General features: G+C 47.3%; 2 protein-coding genes across 8 annotated transcripts in view; one reads left to right on the top strand and one right to left on the bottom strand.

Moving 5' to 3' along the window:
• ASH1L (ASH1 like histone lysine methyltransferase) overlaps positions 1 to 10498 on the bottom strand; it is a 130646-nt gene extending 120148 nt beyond the window's left edge. For 2 of the 5 annotated variants that reach the window (XM_075608147.1, XM_075608148.1), the window contains exon 1: positions 10234 to 10498. The gene's annotated coding sequence lies outside the window, so the exon portion shown is untranslated. Of the gene's footprint in view, positions 1 to 9107; positions 9176 to 10233 lie in introns of those variants that run through there. The other 3 variants (XM_075608144.1, XM_075608141.1, XM_075608142.1) reach the window with 3 other exon arrangements.
• DAP3 (death associated protein 3) lies at positions 8888 to 27658 on the top strand. 3 transcript variants are annotated; one of them, XM_075608150.1, is made up of 13 exons: positions 8888 to 9032; positions 12415 to 12461; positions 12861 to 12971; positions 13402 to 13503; positions 13573 to 13693; positions 14305 to 14397; positions 14848 to 14978; positions 24824 to 24904; positions 25447 to 25605; positions 26186 to 26245; positions 26670 to 26759; positions 26886 to 27003; positions 27087 to 27658. In XM_075608150.1, the coding sequence occupies exons 2-13, from the start codon at positions 12417 to 12419 to the stop codon at positions 27170 to 27172; spliced, it is 1197 nt and encodes a 398-aa protein (XP_075464265.1). In that variant the 5' UTR covers positions 8888 to 9032; positions 12415 to 12416; the 3' UTR covers positions 27173 to 27658. The 3 variants fall into 3 exon arrangements, with proteins under 3 accessions (XP_075464265.1, XP_075464264.1, XP_075464266.1); XM_075608149.1 differs by lacking the exon at positions 8888 to 9032 and adding an exon at positions 10527 to 10681; XM_075608151.1 differs by lacking the exon at positions 8888 to 9032 and adding an exon at positions 10527 to 10681 and having other exon boundaries at positions 13585 to 13693.
• Positions 27659 to 27806: the final 148 nt, after the last annotated feature.

Raw genomic sequence — 27806 nt, forward strand, 5'->3', positions numbered from 1 at the left:
TTTGGCAAAGTCTAATCTGGCCTTTCTATTCTTGAGGCTTATGAAAGGTTTGCACCTTGTGGTGAACCCTCTGTATTTGCTCTCGTGAAGTCATCTCTTTATGGTAGACTTGGATAATGATATGCCTACCTCCTGGAGAGTGTTCTTCACTTGGCTGGATGTTGTGAAGGGGTTTTTCTTTACCATGGAAAGGATCCTACGATCATCCACCACTGTTGTCTTCCGTGGACGTCCAGGCCTTTTTGTGTTGCAGAGCTCACCAGTGGTTCTTTTTTTCTCAGAATGTACCAAACTGTTGATTTAAGTCTCAAGAATAGAAAGGCCAGATTAGACTTTGCCAAACAATATCTAAAAAAGCCAGCCCAGTTCTTGAACAACATTCTTTGGACAGATGAAACCAAGATCAACCTGTACCAGAATGAAGGGAAGAAAAAAGTATGGAGAAGGCTTGGAACGGCTCATGATCCGAAGCATACCACATCCTCTGTAAAACACGGTGGAGGCAGTGTGATGGCATGAGCATGCATGGCTTACAATGGCACTGGGTCACAAGTGTTTATTGAGGATGTGACAGAAGACAGAAGCAGCCGGATGAATTCTGAAGTGTATAGGGATATATTGCCTGCTCAAATTCAGCGAAGTTGATTGGATGGCGCTTCATTTTACAGATGGACAATGACCCAAACATACTGCGAAAGCAACCCCGGAGTTTAAGGCAAAGTAGTGGAAAATTCTGCAATGGCCGAGTCAATCAATTGATCTCAACCCGATCGAGCATGCATTTCACTTGCTGAAGACAAAACTTAAGGCAGAAAGACCCACGAACAAACAACTGAAGACAGCTGCAGTAAAGGCCTGGCAAAGCATCACAAAGGAGGAAACCCAGCGTTTGGTGATGTCCATGCGTTCCAGACTTCAAGCAGTCATTGCCTGCAAAGGATTCTCGACAAAGTATTAAAAATGAACATTTTATATATGATTGTGTTAATTTGTCCAATTAACATTTGAGCCCCTGAAATAAGAGGACGGTGTATGAAAATGGTTGCAATTCCTAAACGTTTCATACAATATTTTTGTTTAACCCCATGAATTAAAGCTGAAAGTCTGCATTTCTATTGCATCTCAGCTGTTTCATTTCAAATCTATTGTGGTGGCGTACAGAGCCAAAATTATGAAAATTGTGTCAGTGTCCAATTATTTCCGGACCCAACTGTACCTACAATCCAGGCCAAAATAGGTATGGCTGTCCACCAAGAATATCCGGCTGAAGGTTCCTACAGCAAAATTGGCACCCCAATTTATTGGCCCATTCCCTGTCATCGAGAAGGTCAACCCGGTGGCCTACCGGCTAAGGTTGCCAGCTTCAATGAGGATTCATTCGGTCTTCCACACCTCTCTCCTCAAGCCTTTCATCCAGGATTCCCAGTTCCCTGCTTCGACGTCTCCTCCAGAGCATCTCCTGGTTGAAGGCCAGCAGGAATTTGAGGTCCTGACCGTTCTGGACTCCAGGATCACTAGAGGGAAGCTGAAGTACCTGGTCCATTGGAGGGGCTTTGGCCCCGAGGAGCGTTCGTGGATTCTTTAGGGACCAACTCCATGTTCCAAGGCTCGTTCGGGCCTTTCATCAAGTTTCCCTCCAAGCCATCCCTGGGACGCCCGGAGGTCGCCCCTGAAGGGAGGGGGGAGGGGTACTGTGAGGATTGGACCTTGGTCCCACCCCCGTGACGCGTTGGGCGACACCCCTCGTGCAAGTGCTGCAGTACCCCTACCAGGACAGGACATAGACTCCGCTCCGCGTCCCAATGCAGGACGTCACTATTCCCACTTCACGTCGGCGTCGCAATACCAGGGGCACTTGGGTTTATGGTGCCAATTACTCCACAGCTGTGATACACTCCGCCCCTGCCTATCAGTACATGGCCTACCTGTAATTATGCATGACTCACAGCCTGAAGGAGCCTTCCCATTGGCTCCCTGCTCCTTATATGCTCAGTCAGCCCTGGGGCAAATTGGCTGAGCATAAACTTGTGTTTATGTACTAGTGCTTGCCTCAAGCATCCTGCTGCCCTGCCGTTGCCCTGTGCATTTCTGCTTGATCTCTTGTACCTTTAACCTCAGCTTGAACTCGGACCTCTACCTTCTAACCCCCTGGACCTCAGCTACGCACAACGACCATTCTGACCTCTCTACTCCTGGACCCCGGCTACGCACAATGACCATCCGACTTCTCCAATCCTAGACTACAGCGAGTATTACGACTAATCTGATATCTCCTACCCTGACCCAGCTACATGACCACGACTCTGCAATCCGGACGCGGTTGCGTGGTTGTTGGTCGGTGTATTCTGACATCCCCACCTCAGCCCTGCGGTTCCGTCCTGTTTGTGGTGAGCTCTCGTTACATGGAGGTGGCGTACTCCGGGGGACGGTTCCCCTCACCCTTTCTGGCCTCACTTCCACCACTTGCAGTTTTACCGCACACCAGAATTTCACAGGGCCGCGTAGTTAAAGGCACAGGTTTCTAGATATTTCACCGTCCCAGTGCAGAGTACGTCTGCTACACACTGCTTTCCAAGGGGTTCAATCAGGTCAACACAATACCTACAAGGATCTATTTATTCAGAAAATCTACAAAATATAAAAACACAATAAAAACATAGTTCTACCCAAAATCAACTGAGCTGAACTACTCGAATGAAAAAGTGGCCTAATTTTTTTCAACAACTCTTCAAATTTAACAACTTTTGGCTTTAAGCGCAGTGACATCACAATGAAAAATCGGATTCTGTTAAGTTATCTATCTCGCAATTTATAAAAATGTAGAAAGGTCCAAGGAAATAAGGACGCTGCAGAAATTTTATTTAAAGAGTAGAGGGTTCAACAGCAAAGCACCCATCAGATTGTCTTGGTGCAGAAACACCTAATCATTGAGAATACTAAAGGTGCTTAAAAGACAACTTGTGTAAACCATAAATAAAGTATGGGCAGACTATAGCATGGGGGGAGAAAAACGAACTTAGGTATATGTAAAGTCAGAGTAAAGATAAAGTTGTGATCTTATTGCACTCCGTATTTCTTTTGCAGTGATTTGTAGGATTTTCTGGGAGGTGCAGGCATTGAAGGGTTAGCCGGGATCTCTCTCCTGCCGCGGAATCACAGTAGAAGGGAAAGTCTTTGGTTTCCGCACTGTTCTCAAGGAGTCTCATTGCAAGACATTGTTGAAAAATGGAAATGTATTTGCAGGTTAGTCGCACAATGTTTAGGGAATCGCTCTTCTTCAGGTATAATATTTAAATATGAAAACATATACCTGAAGAAGGGCGATTCCCTAAACATTGTGCGACTAATCTGCAAATACATTTCCATTTTTCAACAATGTCTTGCAATGAGACTCCTTGAGAACAGTGCGGAAACCAAAGACTTTCCCTTCTAAGGCCGAGTCCATGGTACCTCAGCCCGTGCAGAGGCACGCTGAGGGAAAGCGGGTGCTTTCCCTGGCCTTGGTTAGCGCGCCGTCCGGGGGCGTGTTGGGGGGCGGCCAGTGACGCCACGGAGCTGGTTCGCACTTATTGGGCGAACCGCTCACGTGACCGGCCCTGCGCTCCCATGAGCGCGAAAATTTATAATTTTGCTAAGACTTACGCTTCCGCACGCTTGCGGAAGCGAGCCCCTGCTAAAGCCGCTCTCATTGCGGCTGCAGGGGCTCACTGCCGAGCAGCAGAGCGCCTCAGCACGGGTCAGCGCATAAGCAATGACCATGCCGAGGCCTAAGGCCTCGGCCATGTTCCCTGCTTGCTGGCGGAAGCGCGCTGACACGCGCTCCCGCTCAGCACTGAGACCCTACAGCCGCAATTAGAGCAGCTTTAGTAGGGGCTCACCTATGCTTCCGCAAGCGCGCGGAAGCGTAGGTCTTAGGGGAATTTAAAATGCCCCCGCTTGCCGGCGCGACAGGCCGGTCACGTGAGCGGTTCGCCCAATGAGGGCGAACCAGCTCCGTGACGTCACTGGCCCGCCCGCGGCCAGTGACGTGCCCGCCCCCGGCCCGCCCCCTGACAGTGCGTGCGGTAAGCAACCGCAAGGCCAGGGAAAGCACCCGCTTTCCCTGAGCCTCAGCGCGCCTCAGTGAGCAAGCTGGGAGCCTGGTCGAGGCCTAAGGCTGCGTCTCACGCGGTGTGCACAGGCACATACTCACCGGCGCTCATGTAAACAAAAAAAAACTAACTTTCCAGCCCGCTCAATGCCCCCGGCCCCCGCGCGCGTAAATGACAGGACACCCGGCGCTCATGCTTGAAGTGCTCTCCAAGCATGAGCACGGTCAGCGCCAGCGGGGACTCAGCCTAAAGTAAGAGTGGAGACACTATAAATATAATAGAATATACATAAAACTATGGTCTCAATAATTTAGCCGGGGTCAGCAGTCCTCCAAAAACAGAGCCTTTTCTCCAAAGCCAATTCATAAATATACACCCAGATACAAAAAGTACAACATGCTCTCACAAGAATTCTCTGCCACATGATGAAGCTACCTCCAGGAATCACATACCCATTATCCACAAGGATATCAGGGAGACATAGCAAGGGTAAAAGAGAAAACACGCAATATGCAACACTCTATAGAAGTAATAAGTATAGTGTTGAATATTCAAGGCTTTGCACTCACATTTTCTAAAATCATTACAGCTTAACAGATAACGCAGCCTTTTCCAGGGTGACACAGGGTGACACAGCTTCTCTGTCGTGTCTTCCTGGACGGTGACCGTGCCCGATCGTTTCTGAGTATACTGAATGGGTAATCTCAAATGGTACTCAGTCTCTTGCAATTAACCCGTGCTGCCCACTAAATTGATAAATAGCCCTTTCAATACTTATTAAATTAAAATGTATTTAGGTGAGACTACTCCAGCATATTACTATATTCCAATTATAACTTCTTAAAAATAAAAAAAAAAGTATAGTATTTTATCTACACTTCATTTGTTTCCCATAAAAATATATTTTACATATTAATAAAAGCTGTTTTTATCAATCCATACATTTCCATTCACATTTGTCCACAGATCCAATCACCCCTGCTAATTTAGTAACTCATTAAATGATACCCCAGTACAGGGTTGGCAACTCCAGTCCTCAAGGGCCACATACAGGTTATCCCTGTTTCAGCACAGGTGGCTCAGTCTTCAACAACCACTGATTGAGCCACGTGTGCTGAAGCAGGGATATCCTTAAAACCTGAACTGTTGGTGGCCCTTGAGTACTGGAGTTGGCCACTCCTGCATAGTAGATCACCAGATTGGGCGTAATTTGGTGATTTTAGGTGGCAGTACAGGGGGAGCAAGTAATTGGATCCGCATTGGCGTAATGAGTTGGCGAGGTAAAGTGCAGAGCAGCGTTATCAGCTGTGACAAGTGGCGCCACCTAGGGGGCGGGACCTGACATTGCAGCTGGGGCACGATTGGATGCCTTCAATGTAAAAAAAATATGCAATACTTCTAGAATTTTGCTGCAAAATAAATACTTGTAAATGGCACTAAAGAAAAAAAACATACCACATAATAAACAAGCCATTATTTTATTTCTAGCAAAACCTGTGGAACAAAAAATATATATATTTCCAAAAGAAGAATTTGTAAAGAAAAATATTTAGCCAATTTCACCATACGTTAATATAACCATAAAGTTCAGTGTCTTGGATATTTGGCTATAGAAGCGTTTCCTTCACGGTGCTATCCAACTCAGCATTATGCCTGAAACGCCCTGCAGCTGTTACACTACGAATGATTTACTGTGTTGAATACAACACTTTGTAAAGGAATCAACATTATAAACTGCTTGAAAGCAAACTGGACTCAAACCAAAAAGGGTTGGATTAACATTCCACAGATTTGTATCAAAAAAGGAACGGAACAATTGAAAAGCAAGCAACTGTCAATGGTTACAGCCACTCAATATCCTCCCCAGCTGGCCGATTTGTCAAAGGCTGCGATACCTAATAATAATAATAATAATAATAATAATAATAATAATAGTCCGACAAGAGTTCTACATAGGTGTAATATTGTGTGAACACGTGAAAAAATAGGAGACCTGTGATGTTTGGAACTCTCTGTACACGTGAAGAAGAGACCTGTGAGGTTTGGGATGCTCTGTACACATGAAGAGACCTGTGAGGTTTGGGATGCTCTGTACACATGAAGAGACCTGTGAGGTTTGGAAAGCTCTGTACACATGAAGAAGAGACCTGTGAGGTTTGGAAAGCTCTGTACACATGAAGAAGAGACCTGTGAGGTTTGGAAAGCTCTGTACACGTGAAGAAGAGACCTGTGAGGTTTGGAAAGCTCTGTACACGTGAAGAAGAGACCTGTGAGGTTTGGAAACCTCAAAAATTAAGAGAGTTAATAATGATAAGTGAAACAAACTGGCTTGTCTCCAAATTATATAGGATAATAAAAAGAGTAAAACTGTCATCTTAGGCCGCGCTTAGTGTGCTGGCGACGTGACCGATGACGTCACCCACAAAAGTTAGGATTTAACTTTCAGCGAGATGGTCATTGATTGGTTCAGAAACAGTCACGTGGCCACAGTCTCTGAAAAATCAAATTTACCTGGCTTCCAAATTTTTGGTCGTGACGTCGCTCCGTCGCGCTTACTATAAGCGCTCGCGACGGAGTCAATTGTTTTGGAGCAACGTCGCCATCGCGGGCACTATAGGCGCAGCCTTAGACTGACAGATCTTCGGGGGAGGGCCTCCCTTTGCCTTATGTCAATTCTCACAGCCGCCACCAGTCTAAGTTCTTTCAAAACTAAAGCTGTCTCACAATGTAATGTGGTCTGTAACTGTTACATACGCCTAAAAGATAAAATATGTTAAACTGTTCATGCAATGTCTTTATACATAGTGTATAACCCTGTTCATTTAATGTAACCATGTATTTGCCATAATAACTGTGCCCAGGACACACTTGAAAACGAGAGGTAACTCTCAATGTATTACTTCCTTGTAACACATTTTATAAATAATGTACTCGTTACATTTAATCCCATTGCTTGTATTTTATTTACCTTTTACTGTCATTTAGTAAAGCAATGCATACATTGTTGGCGCTATATATAAAATGATACATTACTATTGTAATCTAAAGAAGTCACTTGATTGTGAGTCGTCAGCTGAGACAAAGGGGCAGTAATTAGCAAATAACTATCCCATTGACAGGTTATGTTTATACTGCACACCAATCCCTGGAGTTCATTTTCAACTGCAAAAAGTAGCATCACCTTTTAGAAATCAACTGGGACAGAATGGGAAAGAGCAAACAGCGCTGAGTGACTTCCACGCACGCGTTGTACAAGCTACAGCTGAAAAGGAATTTCAGTGGCCGCTTAGGTTTTACACTGAGCCAAAAGCCGGACTGAAAAAAGAAAAGCCCGAAACATGGCATCATTCAATATGTGCATCAATACAATCTGCACACTGGCAAGTGATTAGCCAAACTGCAGATCCATCCGTTCTCCTGTAATCGATCGCTTGCTCCGGGTTATTTAATTCAGTTCTTGCACAGCATTCTGGGCAATGTAGTTCCTGAAATGATTGACTGGGCGGTTACGAGATACAATTGGTGCACTGCTAGAGAGAGGGCGGGGCTCAAGAGCCTGAGCCTATCAGAAATGGAAGGGGGCTGTCACTTTGGAAATGCTTCCTACATTAGAAACATTAAAAAAAGTGTATTTAAAACATTCTAAAAAAAATGTATGCTACAAGTATTTTCTCATAGTACAGAACTTATTTATTAGAAAACACACATGTAGGGTATTGCTTGAACTGCTGCTTTAATGTGCACCCAAAAGCCCCACTCAAATCACCTGTGGATTAATTAACAAGGGGCAAACATGGAATGGAAAGCAATATCTACAGTCAGACAAGTGGCCAAAGCCACAGTAATCAGTTCCTCATATCTACCCAACAGCCCCAGAGTGAGCGACTTCCATGGCTACTTCCAATGGTCAGCAGGGACATTAAAGGAGGAGTCCTACCTGGGACCAAAGTGAGCCAATTGAGAGGGCATATTCATGGGGTTTAATGTAGGGGTCTTGTGCCTTAAAGTAACGTTGCCAAATGCTTTGTAGGATTCTTGCAATACGATTTCTTGTGGACCTACAGGCTAATTACCAATCCCAAATGTTCTGTCATGTTTCTAACGTAATTATGATGCGATAATTTGCCTAATAAAAACTATATTCATGATTCAAGACACAAATAAGTAATAGTCTCTTTTTAAGGGTGACTGAATATGTAAGGGACCAATTACATGATATTTTATGTCCACTAGATTGAACTGCCTCTTTAAAAAAAAAAAAAAAAAAATCTACTTAAAATAATAATGACCATATCTTTCATGATCATGGATCTCAGTACAAAAGATTGGGAGATTTGTAACTATATTCCAACTCTATATATTCATTTGTAGTGAGGAGAAGAGACCTAAATATTAACTGGTGCTTCAAAAGAACTAACCATGCGAGGTGAAAGCGCTCAGCTCCCATACGCTGCCGCCATTCAACTATCAACAAGTCGCCTAGTGATGTCAACAAACCATCCTCCACTCCAGCAACTCCTGCTGTCATCGCATATCACAAGAATGAAAGACCACCCTCGACTGACAACTATGCAACGGTCACCTGTCCAAGAAAATCAATGACAGCTTCAAATGAGGCCAGACTGTTGTATCAAGGAATGGAGGGAGAACAAACAGTTATACGGAGGAGGATGTATACTGCTAGGATCCTAGCGCTGGATACGCACCCTACAGAGAACCAAACACTATACGAGCAGTGAAAAACAACACACACCCCTGCCTCCTGATACTCCTCATACTGGCAGGAACACCACGCCAGCCATGGAGAAAGCTGGCTCCATCTTCTGTGCCGATCAGAGTCCCAGGAGGGGAAGCAGAGGGGCTGACCCATCTCACACCCGCAACTGTGCCATCCCTTTGCTAAACAGGGCTACCCAGTCTGTTCATATCCCAAACTCACAGGTATACTTGTAAGTAATGTCCCTGTCTTGTTTTAATCCCAAATAGCGACACGCTAAGGAAGAAAAGCTTGTTTACCTCTTACATTTCGTGCCCAGCCTCTGGAGAAATTGCGCTGCGCAGGATGTCTCTGGCTCTGTTTACACTGTGGTGGGCTGGGACTAGCTGCAAGTGAAATCCAACCCGTTTAAAGCCCCTGCATCTGTACTGCGGGGGAGGGGCGCAGAGCATGAGGGCAAGTCGAGAGAAACGTGCTGTGTTACAAGGGGCAATAACACCGCGCGGATAAAACAAAGCACGCTCACTCATGCCGTTTATGTAACTGAGATCACTCTATACCCCCCACTGTACCACGCTGCAAAATGTTGGCGCTTTACAGCTAAGCGATAAGATTGCATCTATAACCACACGCACGCACACAATACCAATCTTAGCAAAGCAAGGTGTTAATAACACACAGGTAGTGTAAAGCAGAACTACATGTAAATAACACGGCAGGCAGTAATAACACGCAGAGCAATGTGCATCTCCGGGCAGCTGGTGACATGGTACTGTGCAGCGCTGGGCACACTTGTGCCAGTCTGCAGAGCAGTGTGTGTCCCCGTGCAGCAGAGCACACTATAACTGGTGACATGGTGCTGTGCAGCGATGGGCACACCTTTACCAGTCTGAAGAGCAATGTGTATCCCCATGCAGCATAGCACACTATAGCCGGTGACATGGTGCTGTGCAGCGCAGAGCACACCTGTGCCAGTCTGCAGAGCAATGTCTGTCCCCATGCAGCGCTGGGTACACCTGTGCCAACCTGCAGAGCAATGTGTCCCCCCGTGCAGCAGAGCACACTATAGCCGGTGACATGGTGCTGTGCAGCGCAGAGCACACCTGTGCCAGTCTGCAGAGCAATGTCTGTCCCCATGCAGCGCTGGGTACACCTGTGCCAACCTGCAGAGCAATGTGTCCCCCCGTGCAGCAGAGCACACTATAGCCGGTGACATGGTGCTGTGCAGCGGTGGGTATACCCAGGTATTGAGGGGGAGGGGCGTTGGGTGTTAAGTCACTGATAGGCCCCGCTGTGACATGTTAACGGGACACCATCCCTGTGTGTGACGTCATTGCGCGGGACTCTGCTGTGACGTCATAGTAACGGGCGCCCGGCCGCGGTATACCCAGCTGCTTCATCCCCCACCCCCCGCTGCTCACTCACCGGGTCCCCCCGGGCTCCTCTGCATGTCCGCCTCGGCCGGTCCACTGCTCTCTCTGCCCCTCCCCCCAGCTCCGTCACACAATATGGCGGCTCTCGGTGTCCGCGAGCCGCCGCGTCACCAGCCCGAGCCCGACACGTGACCGTCCGCGCGCCGGGCTCCTTCCCGCGCGCCTGTCACTAGCTCCTGTGCACTGACGCGCGTGACGTCACCGATCATAGAGTCGCGGTCTGACAGAGCGCCCCTTAACCAGAAGTTCTCTGGCTGAAGCACGCGGCAGCCATCTTTGTTTGGGGAAAGTGAGCAGGAGACGCCCCCATGCGCTGAATATTCTGACCTCTGACCCGAAGGCTCCGCCCCGGGGCCCGAACAAGATGGCGACTTCCATAGGTGTAAAGTACTGACTGTCCTCGAGGCCGGAATCCTGCAGCTTCTACCGCCCTGTGACCGGTGATAACCCCGGGGGACACTGACACGAGGGGACACTGACACGAGGGGACACTCACTGAGGGGGACACTGACACAAGGGGACACTCACTGAGGGGGGACACTGGCAGGAGAAGACACTTTGAGCCGGAAACTGACAGGAGGGGACACTATACACCGAACCCATTGCCCGACCATAAAGTTCCCACCCCTACCCACTACAAAGACATCTTACCAATGACTATGCCGATCTCATGAAAAGTTCTATATATAACCCCACCATTATTTTACTAACTAATGACCTGGATTAGGGCGCTATATAAATGTTATAAATGAGGGCACTCACTGAGCCTGTCACGTGGGACACTCGCAAAGCCGGACAGAGAGAATGATAAAGCTCTCTAAGGCCGCGCTTATAGTGACGGCGCCCGAAAACAAATACATTGCCGCTGCCGCGTGCGCTTATAGTCCGCGCGATGGCGACGGAGTGACGTGGCGGACACGGGAAGCCGGCAAAATTTGATTTTTCAAGGGCTGTCGCGTCACGTGACGGCCCTTGAACAAATCAAATTGCCGGAATCCCGCAACCCCACCGCCCGGCGATACATAACATTCGCCGTGGCGACGGGTGACGTCACCCGCCGTGTCGCCAACGACGGCACTATAGGCACGGCCTAAGTCCTACATATGACGTTATATGTTTTGGCCGGCCATGTCTCTTGAGTTGACACTTTTTTCATTTTTACTGTAATGATTGGAAGCTGGAGATACAAGCGATGAATCGTTTAATCCTGCACACAGAGGCCAGTCTGATCGATGTGCTTCGATGTCTCTGTCGCAATGATTGTACTAAATCAGTACAGGTGGTCCTTGCTGTCTGTTATTCATCGAATGAATCATCCGACACTCACCGCCGTGGATTAACATTGGATGCGCAATCTGGCATTTTGCTATCCGACGGATTCCAGCCTTTAACTGTGTACCGCCTGTACTTATCACTTATGCACCATTCTGGATCTGACTTTTCATTAAACAGTAATTTGCTAATTAACATCAATTCCCACACAGATCTCATGCTATTTATAACTTCAGATGCAACACACAAGTATTTTCACCCATTTCTTTTCCTAATTTACGAGTAACATATTGAGTAGACGAATCGAAGTAGCCGACATAAAAGTAGGGCTGAGTCCTGCTGGCGCTGAGCGTGCTTTGCGCTTGGCACGCTTACCTTTTTGAATGTAAATCTTGACGCTCACGCGGCGTGCGGGGACGCACGCTCTCCCAAGCTTAGTGCTTGGGGAAACAAGGGAGTTTGACTTTCGAGCTCAGACCAATGGGGAGAGCGAGACAGGATAGGCTGAGCGGAGAGAGGTGGAAGGGGGGAGGGGACTGACTGGAGAGAGGTGAAAGGGGGGGAGAGAGGGGAGCAAGTCTGTAGCTGCGGGCTATGTGCTCAGTATGTTCCCAGAGTACACAGAGAGACGCGCACACAGCCCCGATCCAGCCAATGACGCCCCCTCCCTTAATAGCCACGCCCCTGCTCTAACATTATGCAGGACAGCCGATCGCTCATGTTGGTGATGTCACCGCTCTCAAGCATGAGCGCGCTCAGCGGCAGCGTGGCCGCAGCCTAAAGTAAATAGAGAGTCTTGTATTGTGCTTTTGGAGAAGTAACGGTCTGCTGCTCGGCCGGGGCGTTCTGCTGGTCGCAGGGCGGTCTGCTCGCTAACGATTCTCCTCGTACTCTCTTGCAGAAATGCTGCTCACACAGTTACACAGATGCACACCCCGAGGTCAGAAGGTGAGCAGCTGTGGGAACATGTAACCTTGGACAAGTCTTTCTGGGACTCGGGTAACAGAATGCCCTGTGTGGTCAGATTCATTGTGTCCATATAATACTCTCAAAGTGATTACATTGTTCTAGTTTACCTGGGAATCCCTCTGGCAGGTGGCACAGTGCCCCCTTGTGGATGTACAACTTGTTAGTGTCCCTGCGTGGTTCTGTTGGACGGCCTGGGAACGGGTCGGTCATTCCCAGTTCTGCACATGCATATATCACTGTGTGTCCTCTCCTAGAAGCAGCTGGGATTGTTTCCACTCTTTATTATATACTCTTTGGCACTATGCAGTCATACTCAGTACTGCTTGTGCTGCGTGTGCAATGCTACTGCCTCACTCTCTGATTTCTCTGCCCTTGTAGCTGGCTACCGCCTGGTTTCTGCCGGTTGGTGCCAGGGCATGGATATGTGCAGCCACTTCTCTTGCCGAGAATCCCCCAAGAGACATCTTCCGGACAAGCGAGACAGCCCCAGTGAGTTACTGTTGGTGATACCATCACATGAAATACCTACAGTGACAGAGCCCTAAGTGTGGGTAGGGTGTGCTGCTGGGCGTGACTGGGGGGTAATATATACAGAGAAGCCCTAACTGTGGGGGAGGTACAGTGACCGAGGGGAGGCGCAATGACAGAGCCCTAAGTGTGGGCGCCTTTTTCACTGCGCCTCTCCCTCCCCCTCGGTCACTGCGCCTGCGGATCAATATACTGTAAGTACGGATATAGGATAAAGTATCTGTTGTCTAAATTTGTGAGGAAACTCACATGTTGTCTAAATTTAGCATAGGTTGAACTTGATGGGCGTATGTCTGTATTTCAACCTCATCTACTATGTAACTATGTAACTATGTAAGAATGTAACTATGTAACTATGTAAGAATGATGCAGGTCTTCTCTGTGACTGCAGGGGAAGCACACAGAGCAGCATGAGGGGCAACACTACACCATCCCAGGGCCGGAGGTGAGGGCAATCTTCCCCCAAGGCCTGCCACGCCGCTTCCAGCTGCAGGTGAGTCTCTGAGGGAGGTGGGGGGGGGGGGGTTTCCTCATCCCTTCAACGCTATCTTGTTAATGGCAGTTTCTCCCGCAGAGTAAGACCTTCAATGAAACCTGTCTGATGGTTCGTAAACCAGCCCTGGAAATCATCAGTTACCTGAGTAGCACCAACTGGTCCCAGCCGGCCGTGCGCTATGTTCTCTGTATCCTTTGCCTGGTCCGGGTTATTAGATGTCTCCTCACACAGCCGTGGCTGGGCGGGACGTGGCATCTGTGTAAGGAGGAGCGGTGCCTCACACAGCAGTGGCTTGGCGGGACGTGGCATCTGTGTAAGGAGGAGCGGTGCCTCACACAGCAGTGGCTGGGCGGGACGTGGCATCTGTGTAAGGAGGAGCGGTGCCTCACACAGCAGTGGCTGGGCGGGACGTGGCATCTGTGTAAGGAGGAGCGGTGCCTCACAGCCGTGGCTGGTCATGAAGTGGCACCTATGTAAGGTGGAGCGGTGCCTCACAGCTGTGGCTGGGCATGACGTGGCATCTGTAAGGAGAAGCGGTGCCTCACAGAGCCGTGGCTGGGCATGACGTGGCATCTGTGTAAGGAGGAGCGGTGCCTCACACAGTGCACACACATTTCTCTGGCTCCTGTGAGGTAACGCAGATAACCTGTAAAAGCCTGCACACAAACTCAGCCCAATAAGTAACCCCTTCCAGTCTGGCAGTGAAGGGGTTCACATCCCAGAATCCTCCCCTTCAGCCGCACTTGGCATGTTCTGTGTCACTAAATGCAGAAGCTTTTCCTTAAGTCTGCACCTTAGATGGGAAGAAGGGCACAGGCAAAAGTGTGACATTGTGCCATGTGCTGCATTACTGTTACACGCAGGGCTGGCTCCTGCTGCATGTCCCTGATGGTAAGTTATGGAAGCCTGCTCAGGAGCGTCTATGCAGTCGCTCATTCTGTATTCACTGCACACAAGAAGTGTAGGTAACGGTGAACATGCAGTGACAGAACAGCGGACTCTGATCCGCAGGGGGCACGCGCAGCTCTGATCCGCAGGGGGCACGCAGTGCAGGGGCTCTGATCAGCAGGGGGCGCGCGCAGTGCAGGGGCTCTGATCAGCAGGGGGCGCGCGCAGTGCAGGGGCTCTGATCAGCAGGGGGCGCGCGCAATGCAGGGGCTCTGATCCGCAAGGGGCCCGTGCGGCTCTGATCCGCAGGGGGCGTGCGCGGTGCAGCGACTCTGATCCGCAGGGGGCGCGCAGTGCAGGGGCTACGAACCGCAGGGTCCGATATGTCCCATAGCATGGGGGCTTTGTAGGAAATCTGCCCATGTGGAACGTTTCTCCTGGGTTTACTTCCAGCTCACATTCTGGTGAAGAACTGCAAGGAGCTTATACCTTCCTCTTATAACAAGGACCGATTCGACCAGCCCCTGGAAGCCTCCACGTGGCTGAAGAATTTCAGAACCTCCAACGAAAATTTCCTGAGACAGGTGGGTCCGTGGAAGATTTTCTCTGAGGAGCCGTGGGGGACAGGTCACAAGTTACACTTATAAACTTCATAGTTGCTAGAATGAGCAGGATTAGAGTGCCACGCAATGCACATCTTGCCACATGTATGTGCACTTGGAGCAGCTGTTCCAGGGAGCGTACCAGTGTGAGAGCAGGTGGTCTCTTTAGAGTCAGAGATTGCTGATCTGAAGAGGAAACTTGCAACATTGAGGGACATTGACAATCTTGAAAGGGGTTTAGTGCTCACTGAGCAGGCCCTTGCTGGTTCTAGTGATGCAGATGGTGGAGCTGTGAGTGAGGAGCAGGTAGGTAGCTGGGTAACAGTTAGAAGGGGAAGCAGAGGGAAGAGGAAGATGCAGGCCAGTTCTGAGCCGACTCATCCCAATAGATTTGCCATATTTGAGTGAAGATATTGGCGGTGTCAGGGCAAAAATGGCAAGGCTGGGGGAAACTGATTCCTCTAGCAGCCAGGGGAATAGTTCCTCCAGCACAGGGACGGATTGCACCTCAATGAAGAGGGATCTTCTGTGCTAGGGGGGAGAATGTTAAAAAGGTTGGAGGAGATTTTAAACTAGATGGAGGGGGGAGGGTAATGAAACAGATAACTAAAAAGAATAGATGAGGAAACAAGGGGTTATGGAGGTAGAATGGGGACAAGTGCGAGTTTGACAACAGTGAGACACCCATAGTAAATACAGATAATACTAGAAAACTTCTAAAGACTAAACCAAGTGGGCGCAGAAAGGAAATGGAAGATAAGATAATAGTACAGGCTGAAAAAAAAACTTAAATGCATGCTTGCTAATGCAAGAAGCCTGACAGATGGAGGAGATTGAATTAATAGCTGCAAGGGAGCAGTATGATATCATAGGCATTACCGAAACATGGTGGGATGAAACTCGTGAATGGGCAATGGATAGAAATTAGCAGTGGAGGTAAAAGTATAAAGAAAATGTTTGTAGGGATATGCTATAAACCACCAAATACCTGTGAGATTGAGGAAGCTAAAATACTTTTGCAAATGGAGAAGGCATCAAAATTAGGTAATGTTTGCATAATGGGTGATTTTAATTATCCAGACATAGACTGGGGCAATGAGATTAGCATTACAGCAAAAAGAAACAGGTTTTTGGGGGTGCTTAAAGACAATTATATGACCCAAATTATTGAGGAACCAACCAGGAGAGGGGCAATACTGGATTTGGTAATATCAAACAATGTAGAAGTAATAGCAAATATTCACGTCCTGGAACATTTGGGTAACAGTGATCATAACATGGTCTCATTTGAAATAAATGATCAAAAAAACAGATTACTTGGGTTCAACAAAGACCTTAAACTTTTTAGAAAGGCAGATTTTAATAAACTGAGTAACACACATTCCCAGCTAGCTTAAACTCCCACACCCACCACATCATGAATATATATTTATGTCAAAAAGAGTTCTACTGGGCGTGGCAAATGTATACAACAAAAGACGGGTGCCCAATGCTACATCCATTTGACAACATTTTTCCATTAATTTTGGTTATACCTTGACATGGTATGCAGGCTTATGACGCTTTGGCCAAAGGGTTTAACTAAATAACCAAGTCAATTTTATTATAATTGAAGTATTTAAACTTTATACTTATTACTTTGTTTTGTCAAATGGATGTATCATTGGGCACCCTGTCTTTTGTTGTTTAATACAGGGGGGCGCAAACTTTTTTCCCTGCGCCCCCCTGGCGGCTGTCCCCTCGCTCCCGCGCCCCCCCCCCCCAACCCCAACTTACCCGCGCTCCGGCGTAATGACGTCACGTTGCCATAGCAACGTGACGTCACATGACCTCGCAGCGTCATTTTGACGCCGCGTTGCCATGGCGCCGCAGGGAGGAAGCCGCCGGAGCCACGGTAAGTTAGGTTTACAGAGGCCCTGCAGCTCCCCCGGCACTTAATTTAAGTGCCTTCGGGAAGCGCGCGGGGCCTCTGTAAACCCCGCGCCCCCCGTCGGCATTGTCGCGCCCCCCCTGGGGGTCGCGCCCCACAGTTTGCGCACCGCTGGTTTAATAAACTGATGACTTCTCTACAAGTAATACATTGGGATGATGTTTTTGCAGGGAAAAATGTAGAAGATAAATGGTCAGTCTTTAAAACATTGTTAGAAAAGCACACTTATCAGTGTATACCCTTGGGTAATAAGTATAAAAGAAATAAGTCAAAACCAATGTGGCAAAATAAACAGGTAGGGGAGGAAATGGACAAGAAGAGGCAGGCGTTATAAGAAATGTAACAAAAATTGCAAAAAGGCAATCAAATTAGCAAAAATGGATAATGAAAAAAGGATTGCAATAGAAAGTAAGAACAACCCTAAAAAGTTATTTAAGTACCTTTAATAACAAAAAAAATGAGAAAAGAAAATATAGGACCCTTTCAGTGTGGGATGGGGAGGCAGATTATTGGAGATAAGGAAAAAGCAGAGGTATTAAACAAATTCTTTGCCTCTGTGTTTACCAGAGAAGAATCAATTTCAATTGTAGTGCCGCAGGAGGAAGCCACAACCTCCATATTAATGAACATTTGGCTAACTGAGGAAGAAGTTCATAGACAGCTTGAAAAAATGAAAGTAAATAAGGCCCTTGGCCCCGATGGCATACATCCAAGAGTTCTCACGGAGTTAAGTTCAGTAATAGCCAAACCATTACATTTAATATTCAAGGACTCCATTTCCACAGGCTCAGTACCACACGATTGGCGTAAAGCAGATGTGGTGCCTATATTTAAAAAGGGAGCTAGATCACAAACGTGGAATTACAGACCTGTAAGCCTGACTTCAATAGTGGGGAAGCTACTTGAAGGTTTAATACGGGATAATATTCGGGAATACCTAATGGAAAACAAAATTATTAGTAATAATCAGCATGGATTTATGAAGGATAGATCATGCCAAACTATCCTTATTTGTTTCTTTGAGGCGGTAAGTAGGCATTTAAACCAGGGTAATGCAGTTGATTTGGTCTACTTAGATTTTGCAAAGGCTTTTGATACGGTACCACACGAGGTTAGTGTACAAAATAAAACTAATTGGACTCAGTAAAAATATATGCACCTGGATTGAAAACTGGTTGAAGGACAGACAACAGAGGGTTGTCATAAATGGAACATTTTCAGGTTGGGCTAGGGTCGTGAGTGGAGTACCTCAGGGATCGGTACTGGGACCCCTGCTTTTTAACTTGTTTATTAATAACCATAGGTTGCCATGGAAAGCAAAATCTCCATCTTTGCTGATGACACTAAATTGTGTAAGGTAATAGAATCAGAGCAGGATGTCATTTCTCTCCAGAAGGACGTGGAGAGACTGAAAACTTGGGCAGGTAAATGGCAGATGAGATTTAATACAGATAAATGTAAGGTTAAGCATTTGGGAAGCAAGAATAAACAGGTGACGTACAAATTAAATGGGGATAAATTGGGGGAATCCTCGAAGAAGGATTTAGGAGTGCTTGTAGATATCAGGCTTAGCAATGATGCCCAATCAGGCAGTAGCTGTAAAGGCAAACAAGATCTTATCTTGCATTAAACGGGCAATGGCTGGAAGGGAAGTAAACATAATTATGCCCCTTTACAAAGCATTAGTAAGACGACACCTTGAATATGGAGTACAATTTTGGGCGTCACTCCTTAGAAAATACATTATGGAACTAGAGAGAGTGCAGAGAAAAGCCACAAATTAATAAAGGGGATGGACAATTGTAACTTATGAGGAGAGGCTGGCTAAATTAGATTTATTCACATTAGAAAAGAGTCGTCTAAGAGGGGATATAACTATATACAAATATAATCGGGGACAGTACAAGGAGCTTTCAAAAGAACTATTCATTCCAAGGGCAGTACAAAGGACTCAGGGGCATCCCTTAAGGTTGGAGGAAAGGAGATTTCACCAGCAACAAAGGAAAGGGTTCTTTACAGTAAGGGCAGTTACAGTGTGGGATTCATTACCCATGGAGACTGTGATGGCAGATACAATGGATTTGTTCAAAAAAAGGTTGGACATCTTTTTAGAAAGGAAAGGTATACAGAGATATACCAAATAAGTAAACATGGGAAGGATGCTGACCCAGGGAGTAATCTGATAGCCGATTCTTGGAGTCAGGAAGGAATTTATGTTTCCCCTAGGAGATATCATTGGATGATATTTCACAGGTGGGGGGGGGGGGGGGTGGTGTTTACCTTTCTCTAGATCAATATACAGGCATACCCCGCTTTAAGTACACTCACTTTAAGTACACTCGCGAGTAAGTACATATCGCCCAATAGGCAAACGGCAGCTCACGCATGCGCCTGTCATCACGTCCTGAACAGCAATACCGGCTCCCTACTTGTACCGAAGCTGTGCGCAAGCGGGGAGACTATAGAGCCTGTTACAAATGCGTTATTTACATCAGTTATGCACGTATATAACGATTGCAGTACAGTACATGCATCTATAAGTGGGAAAAGGTAGTGCTTCACTTTAAGTACATTTTCGCTTTACATACATGCTCCGGTCCCATTGCGTACGTTAATGCGGGGTATGCCTGTACTGTAAGTATAGATATAGGCTAAAGTACCTGTCTAAATTTAGCATACTGTAGGCTGAACTTCATGGACACACGTCTTTATTCAACCTCATCGACTATGTAACACTGTATGAGATCAGTGTCATGTGGAGCAGGGATGAGTGTCTGTATGCCTGAGAGGGTGTGCAACAAAGAGAGACAGCGATATATAGATATTATGCAGAACACCCGCAGCGCACCTCTGCCATTGGCATCGCAATACTAGTACGAGGGCATCGTATTTAGGACTCGAGGGCATCCCTTTAGGTTGGAGGAAAGGAGATTTCACCAGCAACAAAGGAAAGGGTTCTTTACAGTAAGGGCAGTTACACTGTGGGATTCATTACCCATTGAGACTGTGATGGCAGATACAATGGATTTGTTCAAAAAAAGGTTGGACATCTTTTTAGAAAGGAAAGGTATACAGGGATATATCAAATAAGTAAACATGGGAAGGATGCTGATCCAGGGATTAATCCGATTGCCAATTCTTGGAGTCAGGAAGGAATGTATTTTTTCCCTTATGAGATATCATTGGATGATATGACACTGGAGATTTTGTTTGTCTTCCTCTGGATCAATAAGTAAGTATAGATATAGGATAAAGTATCTGTCTAAATTTAGCATAGGTTGAACTTGATGGACGTATGTCTTTTTTCAACCTCATCTACTATGTAACTTACAGTACATGCGACCTCTGATAAATCGCTGGACACGCTTCAAAAGATGAATGTATCAATGACAAATTAATTGACAATAAAACCAGTGCAATAATCCTGCACAACTAATGTGAGAAGATCAGACAGCTGAGACATGCAGGAAATAACTTTTACAGTTCTGTGCTTAATCCTGGGGAACCCCCCCCCAACACAGTCCAGGGAAGCACCCCCCAACCCCCCAACACACACAGTCCAGAGGAACACCCCCCCCCCCAACACACACATTCCAGAGGAACCCTCCTCACACACACACAGTCCAGAGGAACCCCCCCAACATAAACACAGTTCAGAGGAACCCCTCCCAACATACACACAGTCCAGAGGAACATCCCCCCAACACACACAATCCAGAGGACCCCCCCTCCTCACACACAGTCCAGAGGAACACCCCCCTCCCACCACACCACACACACACCACACACAGTCCAGAGGAACCCCCCAACACACACAGTCCAGAGGAACCCCCCCAACACACACACTGTCCGGAGGAACCCCCCCTCACACAGACAGTCCAGAGGAACCCCCCCTCACACACACAGTCCAGAGGAACCCCCCCTCACACAGACAGTCCAGAGGAACCCCCCTCACACACACAGTCCGGAGGAACCCCCCCTCACACAGACAGTCCAGAGGAACCCCCCCTCACACACACAGTCCAGAGGAACCCCCCCTCACACACACAGTCCAGAGGAACCCCCCCTCACACACACAGTCCAGAGGAACCCCCCCTCACACACACAGTCCAGAGGAACCCCCCCTCAGACACACAGTCCAGAGGAACCCCCCCTCACACACACAGTCCAGAGGAACCCCCCCTCACACACACAGTCCAGAGGAACCCCCCCTCAGACACACAGTCCAGAGGAACCCCCCCTCACACAGACAGCCCAGAGGACCCCCCAAACACAAACAGTCCAGGGGCGCCCCCCTCTCACACACACAGTCCAGTGGACCCCCGCCCTCCCAACACACACAGTCTAGGGGAGCCTGTTACGGTAGACCAGGACTTTTAACACCATTTATATTTAAGCAACACAACACAGTAGGAGAACCACACCGCTCACTTGATCAATAATAATTAGAGTTTTTTCTCTTCTTCTAGTTAGTTTAAGACATAAATGGGTGCTGCCTATGTACTTAGTGCTAATAGTATTAACAATTGAATGAAGGTGTGACAAAGTCACAGAATCATCCACAGATAGTACATTTGTGGTGCACACCACATTAACATTATATTTATATTTTAAACAGTGATGATATAACGTGAAAAACCATAAGTGATATAGGTGACACAAACGAAAATACACAAAAACAATTTTAAAATCCCACGTGGTGTTCCCTGACCAGTCACAATAGGAACAAATCAATATACTTCACAACTGTAGCAAATAAACAGCCCTAATTTAGTGAAGTTGTAACCACATTGCTGAGACTCACTTACACATATATAGGATTGCGTAATTCTTAAAGATTATTTGGTCCAATCTGGTGACCATATATATATCTCCAACGAAGGTAGGTAACAGACTGTGATGTAACAATTGTTATAAATGAATGAATAAAGGGAAATCCCTGTTGCTAAGCTCACATATGAACGCTGTTACAAGTAACAGCCCAGCTGTAGCATCGCTGGCAAGTTGTACTGGGAAAACCTATTGCTAATGATATATTTATCCTATGTGAAACATGTTGCACTCAAATTGCAATCCAAATATTCAAGGTTGTAACAACAAAACCATTGATTACAAGACTGACAGTCTTAACCCTTAACCCTCCGTGATGATCCGCACAGCTGTGTGAAGGCAGGCAGCAGGCTGCAGTATACCACAGTTGGTAAATGAATGTAGGGCAATCCCTATTGCTAACCTCACATATGAATGCCGTTAATAATAACAGCCCAGCCCTAACATCGCTGGCAAGTATTACTAGGGAAAACCTATTCTAGTGATACATATAATATATGTTGCAATGTAACCATTCAAAATTGTTGCGTCGGATACTTAGCTACAAATGCTGCCAATCTTAGCGCTAAGATAGGGATTGCCCTACAGTCATTTACCAACTGTGGTATACTGCAGCCTGCTGCCTGCCTTCACACAACTGCGCGGATCATCACGGAGGGTTAAGGGTTAAGACTGTCAGTCTTGTAATCAATGGTTTTGTTGTTACAACCTTGAATATTTGGATTGCAATTTGAGTGCAACATGTTTCACATAGGATAAATAAATCATTAGCAATAGGTTTTCCCAGTACAACTTGCCAGCGATGCTAGAGCTGGGCCGTTACTTGTAACAGCGTTCATATGTGAGCTTAGCAACAGGGATTTCCCTTTATTCATTCATTTATAACAATTGTTACATCACAGTCTGTTACCTACCTTCGTTGGAGATATATATATGGTCACCAGATTGGACCAAATAATCTTTAAGAATTACGCAATCCTATATATGTGTAAGTGATTCTCAGCAATGTGGTTACAACTTCACTAAATTAGGGCTGTTTATTTGCTACAGTTGTGAAGTATATTGATTTGTTCCCATTGTGACTGGTCAGGGAACACCACGTGGGATTTTAAAATTGTTTTTGTGTATTTTAGTTTGTGTCACCTATATCACTTATGGTTTTTCACGTTATATCATCATTGTATAAAATATTAATATAATGTTATCTGTGGATGATTCTGTGACTTTGTCACACCTTCATTCAATTGTTAATACATTTATATTTAAGGGAGCAGTCACATGGCAAAACACAGCAAGTGAAATAAAATGAGGTTTATTTTGGATAAATCCTCGGAAATACACAGAACTACAAAATACAAAAATATACACACTTACGGGGGCCTGGGGGATGAGATCTACCTTTCCTAGGTGCAGGGACCCACTTCAAATGGGTTTACCTTGTCCGCTTCTCTGCTTCAGGATATTAGAGTGCTGCACACTGCAGCCACTCTGACAGGAATCTCCAGCAGGTCACAGTCAAACTCTACACTCCTTCCCAGAGGTAGACTTCTTTCTGATGGATAACTGAGGGAATCTCCACACTCCCTCCCAGAGTGTCTCTCCCTCTGAGGTAACTACTGCGCTGACCTGCAGTGTTCCTTTTATACCTCTTGCTGGCTATGCTTTAACATTGACCAATGGTAGCCAGCCAAGAGAAACAGTGCCTGGGGCTCAGACCTTATAACTGATTCATTTAACTAATCCCCCACTTTTGTTCTGATCTATTTCTATGGAGAGCGTCAACTGAGTGAATTACTTAGTCTTTCTCCCTAGAAATAACAATAACAGTGGAATTTCTCATTTACTTTCTTGCATGTTAATTCCATCCCACACAATACCAACTAGTGTATCTTATCTGGGAGGAACTGCTAACACATGTATAAATGCAGACATAAGGTAATTATGTAAAGGACAGGACTTAGCATTACACACAGCTAGCCCAAATCCCATCAAAGAACAATGTGGATTGGGGAAAGGATGGTTACAAGGAAGACAGAATACATGCTTTGAAATGCATTCTTACAGACATGGTGCATTATACATTCACTGTTCTCCCTCTGATATTAATTTTACATTTGGCTGAAATAAGCCTTACATAGCTGGCCAAGTTACATGGATTTAGGGGTAAAGAGCAGGGGTTTCTCCCCGCAAGGTCAGCCAGCCACCCCTACCGTCACACTCCCCCAACACACACACAGTCCAGAGGAACCCCCCCCCCCACACACACACGCAGTCTTGAGGAACCCCGCCCCCCCCCCCCACACACACACACACAGTCCAGAGGCCCACCACCCCCAACACAAACAGTCCAGGGGAGATGCCCCAACAACACACACAGTCCAGAGGAACTCCCCCCCACCAACACACACAGAGAGTCTAGGGGAGCCCCCCCCAACACGCACACAGTACAGAGGAACACTCCCCCCCCCCCCCAACACACATACATACACACAGCATCCAGAGGAACCCCCCACTCAGTCTAGTTTCTGGGGAGCATTCCTTAAATGTTCTTGTAAGAATATGCTTGGTTATTTTTATAGTTTATATTTACCGTTCCATTTACAATTGCAGGAACTGAGACTTTAAAATTATAATAATTTTGTCAAAATAATATTTTAATTATTAGTAAACTGGTGTGATATTGTTTCCTGCGTGGGACCCCACGTTTGAACCCCTGTGGAATGTTCTGGAACCTGTTTAGATGTACTTGATCAACAGATGAAGATTCCACAGCTCTCCGTGTACTAAGAATTCGCATTATTTTATGAACATATTAATTACATAGACCAGTGTGAGCAGCGTTTCAGGTGGGCTGTAGGCTGTAGGCTGACCCTGGGGGTGATCGGCTGTTCTGCCCGTACCCGGCACCTGCTAACAAACTTTACAAATAATATGTTCTGTCCACAACTAAGTTAACAAGTGGGTTAAGAGTTTCTAATGCAGCTCACATGGCGACTTGTGATGCTATAGAGTGATGTCACGGCTGAGCGCTGTGACAAGCCGCTGAGATCTTCCCTCTGTCTTCCAGATACAAACACAGCAGAGGTACGTGTGGAGTAAGCGAGAGGCCACAGAGGAGGGCCGGCCGCTGGGAGAGGTGGTAGATCAGGTATAGAATTACACTGCATGCACTTCCGTATAAAATGCTGGAAAGCTCTGTGTCAGCACAGGGAAAAGTCCAGTGAGTGCGGACACACGGCCCGTTCCGACAACCCGCTATGTAACCAGGCTGGGGAGCGTCTCTATACACTGCCACCCTCCTGATAATGAATACACTGCACTTTATAATCATATGGAGTATCTCTATATTCTTCAAGCCCATTTAAAGTATTTTTAAGCAGCAATCCTCCCCCAATATTTTTTTTTATTTCTAGCTCGCCTGAACCAGGGATTTCTTCATTGCCGATCAATGATCCCCCGACCCCTGCGTCGGGTGAACCCCCCCCCCCCCCCACAGTTGGTGAGCGACAATTTTTGTCGTTTTCTCAAAGAAACAACAACATGGCCATTGCAGCCACCAATAGAAAGTCGTGACATCATATCCCGATGATGTCACGACTTTCAATTTGCCGTCAGAGAGAAGGCTGAGCCCACCATCCTTGCAGATTGCTGCCGGAAACATGCTCCGATTGTGTCTCTCCTCTCACGTAGGGACTGACCCGAGCGAAGAGTGCCAGTGATGTCGTGGGCGTGGTCCTGAAGGAGCTGAAGAGACAGAGCTGTGGCGGCTCCTACCGTCTGCTGGTGTCTGTGGACGGGGTGAACGCTCTCTGGGGAAAGACGACAATTAGGAAAGAGGACAAGAGCCTGGTATGAAACAAGTACAGCAATTAACAGCCACCTGCAAGAGGACACGCTCGCCCCCACGCAGCCCTGCCACGTTTGCCCCCACGGAGCCTTGCCGCTCTCGCCCTGCGGCTCTCGCCCCCACACGACCCTGCCGCGCTCGCACTCTCAACCCTGCGCTTGCCCCCACACGACTCTGCCGCTCCCGCCCTGCGCTCGCCCCCACACGACCCTGCCACGCTCGCCCCCACACGACCCTGCCGTTCTCGCCCTGCGCTCGCCCCCACACGACCCTGCCGTTCTCGCCCTGCGCTCGCCCCCACACGACCCTGCCGCGCTCGCCCATACACGACCCTGCCGCTCTCGCCCGCAGCTCGCCCCCACACGACCCTGCCGCTCTCGCCCCCACACGACCCTGCGCTCGCCCCCACATGACAGAAGGTTCACATCTGATGCTGAGCCAGTCTCCCCACTCACCTCTTGGTGTTACATTAACCTACAATTAATGGGAGGAGGTGAGATTGTAATAGATACAGTTACATGTTCTAGAATCCCAGTGAGAATAAGACATTGCAGTGTTCCCCTCGCTGTGCTTCTGTTGTAGGTGTCTCCAGAGGAGTTGACCCTGGTCCACAACCTGAGGAAGATGGTGAAGAATGACTGGGTAAGGCTGTCACATGGCATCTAACACGGGAAGTGAAGGAGATCAGTCGGTTACCAAGTCTGCACTTTGCCCCTCTTGTTTGAACACCTTTTAAATGCTCAAGGACCTCCTGATATCAGGACTGCAATTAGGGGACACATTTTGTTATATTCAAATGTATCAAATTGTGCGTCCAAGTCCCTAACAAAAACCTCCTTGTATTGTACGCAAGAAGTACAATTACAACTTAGTACAGGGGAATGCTGTATCTCAATCCCTTTCCTAGGACTTGATGGACAGACCTTGTGTTCTCAATGCTGTTGTGCTTGTGTTCCTATATTTGTCTGACACGGGAGTTGGAGAGATGTTCTCACTGCTATTCCTCTGCCCATCTCCAGCCTGTGGGGTTTCTTCTGCTGATGTAGTGGTTTCTGCCCTCTCTTAGGCAGGAGGTGCGATTGTGCTGAGTGTGACACAGACGGGATCTCTCTTCCAGCCGAGCTCTGCATATCTACCTCAAGAGATGATTGGGAAGGTAAGTTAGTGCCGTGGCTCCAACGTGGTTACACTGCCCCCGGCTTCTGCCGGTAAGAGGAATCTTGCACCACTTTGCCATCCTTTTGTTCACTGATACAGACAGGTGGGCTTTTCCTCTCCACAGGACGGATTTGATGCTTTGGACCCTTTTGTACCCATTCAAGTGCCGAACTACAACGAGAAAGAGTTTGAGAGCTGTTACCAGTACTACCTGGAGCGGAACTGGATCCAGCACGAGAAAGGTAAGGTGTCCAGAGCTGGCCCAACACACTACTGCCACTGCCCCCTCCACTGTAAGCCATCTCATGCCCATGTTCTGTTTCAGCTCGGACAGAGGAGGGGAAGAGGGAGCTGCTGTTCCTCAGTAGTTCCAACCCACGGGAGCTGGAGAAGATATGTGCGTTCCTCTGACCCCCTAGCAGCTGTCAATTCACTGCCAGAGGGGAGTACATTGTGTCGGTTACCTCACTCTGGCAACAAAGGGTTATTGATGGATTCTAATGCACAAACAATGGATGCAGCCAGCACTGGAGTAGAATCATGTCTGTGCAGCCGCTGGGAGATTACGTTATATTTTGTTACTACACAATTACAGGGGTTTGCTGAGACGGAGAGAAACAAACGGAGGTGTGTGTTTGAAGCTGGAATGAACCAACCGTGTCCTCGCACGCGCATCCCCCGGTGTGTCGTCGCAACTGTGGGTCCTCGCACACGTGTCGTCCCCGCGGCGTGTCCTTGCACGTGCACCCCCACCCCGGCTCCTCACACAAGCGTCCCCCAGCTCTCGCCCTGCACTCTGCCCACACGGACCTGTCGCGCTCGCCCACACTACCCTGCGCTCTGCTCCTTGTAACTATTCTATAGAAACATTAAAGTCTTGGGGACACTTTTTTTTTTTTTGCTGATTGCCTCGTGGTTAATATGACTATTGTATGTAGTGCTGGATCTGGAAAGGCCCAAACACTTTACATGAGATATGGGTGTCAGGAAACGGTGACATTATGTACCAAATATATCTCTAAGATTTATCAGCTTTTTTTATCAG

Source organism: Ascaphus truei, chromosome 7, assembly GCF_040206685.1.
Source record: "Ascaphus truei isolate aAscTru1 chromosome 7, aAscTru1.hap1, whole genome shotgun sequence".
NCBI lineage: Eukaryota > Metazoa > Chordata > Amphibia > Anura > Ascaphidae > Ascaphus > Ascaphus truei.